At 53.1% G+C, this 7,142-nt stretch overlaps 1 protein-coding gene across 1 annotated transcript; it reads right to left on the reverse strand.

Annotated features, from left to right (window-relative positions):
- Positions 1–944: 944 nt before the first annotated feature.
- Positions 945–2,944, reverse strand: LOC123444909 (probable protein phosphatase 2C 9). The gene is made up of 4 exons (XM_045121795.1): positions 2,292–2,944; positions 1,877–2,197; positions 1,680–1,785; positions 945–1,588 (listed from the first exon to the last, which is right to left on the reverse strand). The coding sequence occupies exons 1-4, from the start codon at positions 2,700–2,702 to the stop codon at positions 1,245–1,247; spliced, it is 1,182 nt and encodes a 393-aa protein (XP_044977730.1). The 5' UTR covers positions 2,703–2,944; the 3' UTR covers positions 945–1,244.
- Between the last annotated feature and the right edge of the window lie 4,198 nt (positions 2,945–7,142).

Genomic DNA, 7,142 nt, shown 5'->3' on the forward strand with positions numbered 1-7,142 from the left:
AGCTGCACCGGCCGTACGCCGCTCCCCCCCTCGCCCTCCGATGCCGCCGCGTCCCAAACGCTTTTCTCTCTTTTCGTTCCCGAATCCGCCTTTTGCGATTCGAGCGCCCTTTGCCCCTCTCCCGTCGCGTCGCTCTTTCTTCCCCGTCGTACTGCACTACTGCTGATGGATCGTGAACGGGGCGATGCGCTCCCTTTCGTGTCAACCCTACGCCCAGATACCGTGCCCGCCACTTCCCGGAAACTTCTTCCCGCATCCACCCAGCGCCCCACTCCCTCCCCGAGCGTGCGCTGCGCTACAGCTATGCCATCACGCCAAGGCCGATGGCATCCATCCATGGAGCTACACGAAGGGACCCCCATCAACAATAAACAAGTGCAGATCGAGTCAGCAAACAGTCACCGACCGACGGCACGGCACGGCACGTTACGACCCCCCTCCCTTTTTCCAGCCGGGTCGTGTCGTGCGTGCCTGTGCGTGTGCCCGCCGCGTCGACGCGTGCAGTGCGGCCACGGACCGGTGGTGGGTGGGTGTGCCGCGGCGGGCTCAATAATGTCCCGGCGCCTAACACGGGACGTGTACGCCTGGGGTTAGTGGAGACTTTTCTCCTCCTCCCCACGACATGCCATGCTCCCAACAGAAACGCATCGGGCGGACGAAAGCGAAAGGCCTCGACACGTAGCCCCCCAGCTCAATAATCATTCATTCCACCCCGTTCTATCGGTTGTTCCACTGAAAAGAAAAAGGAAAAACCGGACGTTAAAGGAGGCACGTTTCATTCGGGTTCAGCCCCATGCACAGTGCATAGATAGATACTGGGTCAGCATATGTTCTTCGACTTTTCTCGGCTCTGATCCTACCGAGGATACGACATGGCCAGCCTCCATCGTCACCACCCACCCAACTCAACTCGTGCTTATCTCGTGTTAAGTTTTACCCAGATGGACATGACGAGCTTTCATAGATTTAAAAATCTGCGTATCAACATATCTCAAATATCTTCCGTGTACGTACGTACGATGCGGTCCAACAGCTGAGCTTCTCCGTTCAACTTTTTTTTTTTGGGTGGGTAGAAGGATTAGAAACTATACTAACCCGTACTAGATCTAATACTACTACATCGACACAGCCAAGATAAATTTACGAACGAGGGAACGGAAGGAAGAAATTAGCATGGATTTAAAAAAAAAAAAATAGGACAACGAGAAGCAATCAATCATGGAGCACCAATTCTGCTCCAAGAATCACGATCCCCGGCGCAGATCCACGACCACGACGCTGACGTTGTCGGAGCTCCCCCGCGCCAGCGCCAGCTTCGCCAGCAGCATGGCTGCGTCGGAGCACGCCTGGTCGGACTCCGCCTTGCTCACCCCCTCGCTAGTCTTGGCCTCGCCGCCCGGCTGCGCCTGCGGCGGCCCCGGCGGGCCGTTGCTCCGGAAGCACGCCCTGGCGACGTCGCACGCCATCTCGTTGGTCACCACGTCCCACAGCCCGTCGCTGGCCAGGATCAGGCAATCGTCGGCGTCGCTGCGCTCCGTCACCGTCACCTCCGGCTCCGCCGTCACGAACGGCTTCAGGTAGCCATCCCCTGCACGCGTGCAAGTAAAGTTAGGCCCAGATCGGGACCCCAGAGGCTGAGCAAGCTCCTGACGAGAGCGAAATCTGAGCAAGAAACTCACCTATGGCTCGGGACATGGCGAGGACGCCGAGCACCCGGGCACCGTCCCAGTAGATGACGCGCCCGCCCGCCGCCTGGATGCGCTCCAGCTCGTCCGGCCGGTCAGGCTGACAAAAGTAAACCACGTAACGTCATGGGGCAGTTCGCGTTGTAACGGAGGGAGACCGGCCGGGCGCTGTGGCGCGAGGGATCACGTACCTTGTGGTCGACGGAGAGCGCAACGGGGACACCAGCGCGGGAAAGGACGGCACGGGAGTCGCCGGCGTTGGCGACGACGATCTGGGTGGGGTTGACGACGGCCACGACGGCGGTGGATCCCACGTGGTCGCACCGCGAGGGCATCTTCTGCTCGCAGCGGCATGCAGGCTCCTCGCTGCTGCGGGTTGTCGCCCAGTTCGCGGCCCGCTCGTCCAGCCGCGCGAAGCTCCTCTCCATCACCTCTTTCCACACAGGCTCCTCCGCCTTGTCGTGCTCCTCCGCCACCGCCTCATGCATCAGCTCCTGGCACGTCGTCGCCACCTGATGACACGAAACCATGCCATCATCAGCACCATTCCCTTGTGCGGAAACACCACGAATTACGCCCATGTTATGGTATGGAAGTTTGACGTACGTGTGAGCAGCCGTGGCCATCGAAGACGCCGAAGAAGTGGGACTTGCCGGGGCCGGGCAAGAACCCCGGCCTGATGGAGACGGCGTCCTCCATCTCGCGACGACGGCCGCACACCGAGGAGAAGCCGTACCTGGGGCAACGCTCCGTGTTCTCGGACGCCGAGGCAGCGTCGGGACACGGGCCAGACACCGTCCGCGGTATCCTGGGGCGCTTGCGGGCGCCGGCGTACTCCGCGGCCGACTGCTCGAGGTCGGTGGCGAGGCGGAAGCGCTTGAGCTCCAACCTGCGGCGCCGCCTGTCCATCACCGACGAGGCAACGGCCGCGGCGGCCGCAGCCGAAGCCGAGACCGTGGCCACCGTGGCGGCTGTCGCCGGCGGCGACTTGGCTTCCTGGCAGCAGATCTCGGCCATTGGCAAGTAACCGCTCGCTCGACCCCGACCGGACGTCCCCTAGGTTTCCGCTGCCCTCCGCCGCACGTCGGCGACGGAAATCCCGAGGCCTACACGAAACACCTCGACAAACCACGACAGCCCCTTCCTTCCGCTCGCTCTCCCTAACCCAGGCCAGGTGGTGTGGCTATGGGCTATGGCGGCAGCAGAAGCTAAGCAGCAGCAGAGGCGCGAGCCGAAACGAACCTCACATACGCGGGGTGGGGCGGTAGAAGAAGGGGAGGGGGGAGGGCGGCCGTCGCCGTCATGGCAACAGCGGCCGATAGGTACGTGCCGTCGCCGTGACGTGCTCGATCGCCGTCCGTCTCCACCCGATCTGGACGCGTGGGCGCGCCGGGCGGGCGGATGACGACACGTGCCCACCACGGCGGCCCCACCGGGCGGTTGACGCTAACGGCGGCGACGCCGGGGTTATCGCCCAGCACACACGTGGCGGCTCGCGCCCGCCGCGGCAGCTTCTTTATTGATGCCCCGCGGGGCCCGCACCACATGGGCTGTGCCTCCTGTGCCGCCCGGAAATATCACGGGAGTATTCTACTCCGGCCGCGGTGACCCGGCTCATGCGGCGTCGGGTCGATGGACGGCGGGGCCGCGCGCGCTCTGTGGCCCGCGGGGCAGCGGGAGTGGGGTAGGCGCCATGGAGGTGGGGAGGGGAGGGGAGGGGACACGTGGTGACGGGGGTCGCGATCGGCGGGAGGTTGGTCGGTCGTGGGATGAGGGGACGCGTGGCGTGGAGGCCGGGGGTGCCTTTGGGTGCGTGGGGGTGGCGGCCGGTAGTTGGGGGCTGGCGTGGCCACGTTGGTGTGGGGGCGAAGGGGAGGTGAACCTCGGGAAAGTGGGCCGAGAGAGATGGATCTGCGCGGCGCTGCGTGGCGGAACGGCACTCGGTCCGTCGTGTGGCGTGGCTCGGCGTGGGAAACCATTGGCGCGCACTTCGGCGGGGGCTGACGGACGCCGCGTGCAGCTCAACAGTGCTTCCTGCAGTGGAGGGTTGTGCCATGTGTTGTGTGGCAGTGGTCGAAGCTGTTTTTTTTTAGCATTTTGAAACGGAGGGAGTATCATGAAAGGATCGAAATTGATGGTTTATCTCACTCACGGCTTAAGTGTAGTGGCAAGGGACTTCCGAACCAATTACAGAGATCATGACAGCACAATCCAAATCAACGGAGATAGAATTGAGGTTAAGATCTACCGTCAAAGCAAGGGCATCATTGTATGCTTGCGCTTCCAACGAGGGCGGATCCGTAAGGCTATCGAAGACTCTCACTGAAGCTCCCAAGAAAGCCCCTGCTTGATCATGACATATCACAGCTGTAGCACCCCGCCTACCACACGTGGACACACCACCATCCGCATTGAGCTTAGCATCCAAGTCGATTGGTGGAAGCCAGATTGAACTTGAGGCTCTTGTCCTCGTGATTGCAGCTGTTTCATGTAGGTCCTTTGATTTCCGGTCCCTCCGCTCGCGAAAATTGACAATGGTCATACACTTAAGGTCTTCCAGAAACTTTGTGACGAAGATCGAGGTGCTGATAGGGCTTTGGTACTGATCATCATGTATAGCACGCTGTCGCGCCCACCATATGGCCCACATGTTTATCAGAATTTGAAAAGATTCCTTCTCTGGTAGGGTGTCCAAAACTTTAGCCCAATCGAAGTTATGGATCTCCGGATATTTAAGAAGCGGTGAAACGCTAGAAAACAGACGCGAACCAGAGAAGAAAATAGAGAGACAGAGAGATCCAATCTCGAAGGGGCTCTCGCCCCTCTCGGCGCCTGATACTTGTGATCTGCGTTGGGTATTTGCCTAAAGAGGAGAGGATGATGCGACCCAATATAGATATGTATTTCCCACAGTGAGAATCAAGGTTATCGAACCAATAGGAGGACCATGTAATTTCCCGTCTTCAGCGCCTACACACAAAAGAGCACACACTTGCACCCAACGCACGCAAGAGGGTTGTCAATCCCCTTGAACTTGTTACTTGCAAACAATAAGTGATGTTGTTGGATAGTTTGATGAATATAAAATAGAAAATAATGAAAAGTAAATTATGGCAACAAGCTATTTTGAGTTTTTGTATTTATATTTTTGAATAGACCTCGGGGCCATAGTTTTTTGCTAGAGGCTTCTCTCTCAGAGAAAGAATAAGGTGGATAAACAAATTACTACTGGGCAACTCATAGAAAAGCGCATAGTTATGCAATGTTTATTCATGGAAATGATCATTACATATAGGCATCACATATGTAAGCAAGTAGATCGACTCTAGCCTACGTCTACTACTATTACTCCACCCATCAACCGCTATCCAGTATGCATCTAGAGAATTAAGTGAAACACAGTAATGCTTGGAAAACAATGACATGATGTACACAAAGTAAATCCAATTAGTATGAATAACCCCCATCCTTTTACCCTTAGTGGCAGCAATGCAATACGTGTCATGTCCTTTTTTTCACTGGGATTGAGCACCGCAAGATTGAACCCACTACAACGCACCTCTCCCACAAAAGATAAATCAATCTAGTTTGACAAACCACATCGATAGATCAAAGATAATTACGAAACTATCATAATCATGCATATATACGAAAAGACTAGCAAGGAACTCGATATAATCTCATGAATAAACTGAACATAAACCCACAATTCATCTGATCCCAACAAGCGCACCGCACAAGAGTGATTACATAAGATAGATCACCAAAAGGATCGCGGTGATCATGGCAATGAAGAACATAGAGAGAGAGATAGCCTTCTAGGTACTAACTACAGACCTGTAGGTCTATGGTGAATGATACATCTCCAACGTATCTATAACTTTTTATTGTCCCATGCTATTACATTATTTGTTTTGAATGTTTTATATGCATTAATATGCTATTTTATATTATTTTTGGGACTATCCTTTTAACCTAGAGCCTAGTGCGAGTTTCTGTTTTTTCCATGTTTTTGAGTATTGCAGGTAAGGAATATTTAACGGAGTCCAAACGGAATAAAATCTCCGCAATGTTTTTTCTTGGACCACAAGAAACCTGCGAGACTTGGACAAGGGGGCAGGAGACCTGCCGAGAGACGATAAACCTCTAGGGCGCGCCCTAGGGGGGGTGCCCTCTGGCTTGTGGGCCTATAAATTCCCAAATATTCCTCCAATACCAGAACGACACCAAAAAATAATTTTTCGTCGCTGGGAGCCTCTGTTCCCGTGAGATCGAATCTGGGTGTCTTTTCCGGTAATTTGCTAGAGGGGGAATCAATCATGGAGAGCATCTACATGAACTCCATTTCCTCTGTGATGATGCGTGAGTAGTTCATCACAGACCTACGGGTCCATAGCTAGTAGCTAGTTGGCTTCTTCTCCCTCTTTGTTCTTCAATACCATGTTCTTCATGATCTTCATGGAGATCTATCCGATGTAATACTCTTTTACATTGTGTTTGTCGGGATCCGATGAATTGTGGGTTTATGTTCAGATTATCTATGAATAGTATTTGAATCTTCTCCGAATTCTTGTATGCATGATTTCATATCTTAGCAAGCCTCTTCGAGTTACTGGTTTGGTTTGGCCAACTAAATTGGTAATTTTTGCAATGGAAGAAGTGCTTAGTTTTGGGTTTAATCTCGCGGTGTCCTCACCCAGTGACAAAGTAGGGGTAGCGAGGCATGTATTGCATTATTGCCATCGAGGATAAAAAGATGGGGTTTTCATCATATTGCTTGAGTTTATCCCTATACATCATGTCATCTTACCTAATGCGTTACTATATTCTTCATGAACTTAATACTCTAGATGCAAGCAGAAGTCAGTCGATGTGTGCAGTAATAGTAGTAGATGCAGAGTCGTTTCACGTCACGTCCGTATCAAGTAGACCAAAACGATTCTGCATCTACTACTATTACTTCACACATCGACTGACTCCTACCTGCATCTAGAGTATTAAGTTCATGAAGAACAGAGTAACACATTAAGTAAGATGACATGATGTAGAGGGATAAACTCAAGCAATATGATGAAAACCCCATCTTTTTATCCTTGATGGCAACAATACAACTCGTGCCTCGCTACCCCTACTATATCGCTGGGTGAGGACACCGCAAGATTGAACCCATAACTAAATACTTCTCTCATTGCAAGAATTACCAATCTAGTTTGCCAAATCAAACAAATAATTCGAATAGACTTGCAAAGATATGAAATCATGCATATAAGAATTCAGAAGAGACTCAAATAATATTCATGGATAATCTAAACATAAACTCACAATTCATCGGATCCCGACAAACACACCGCAAAAGAGTATTACATCAGATAGATCTTCATGAAGATCATGAAGAACATGGTATTGAATATCAAAGAGAGAGAAGAAGCTATCTAGCTACTAGCTATGGACCCGTAG

Source organism: Hordeum vulgare, chromosome 3H (assembly GCF_904849725.1).
Source record: "Hordeum vulgare subsp. vulgare chromosome 3H, MorexV3_pseudomolecules_assembly, whole genome shotgun sequence".
Taxonomy (NCBI): Eukaryota; Viridiplantae; Streptophyta; class Magnoliopsida; order Poales; family Poaceae; genus Hordeum; species Hordeum vulgare.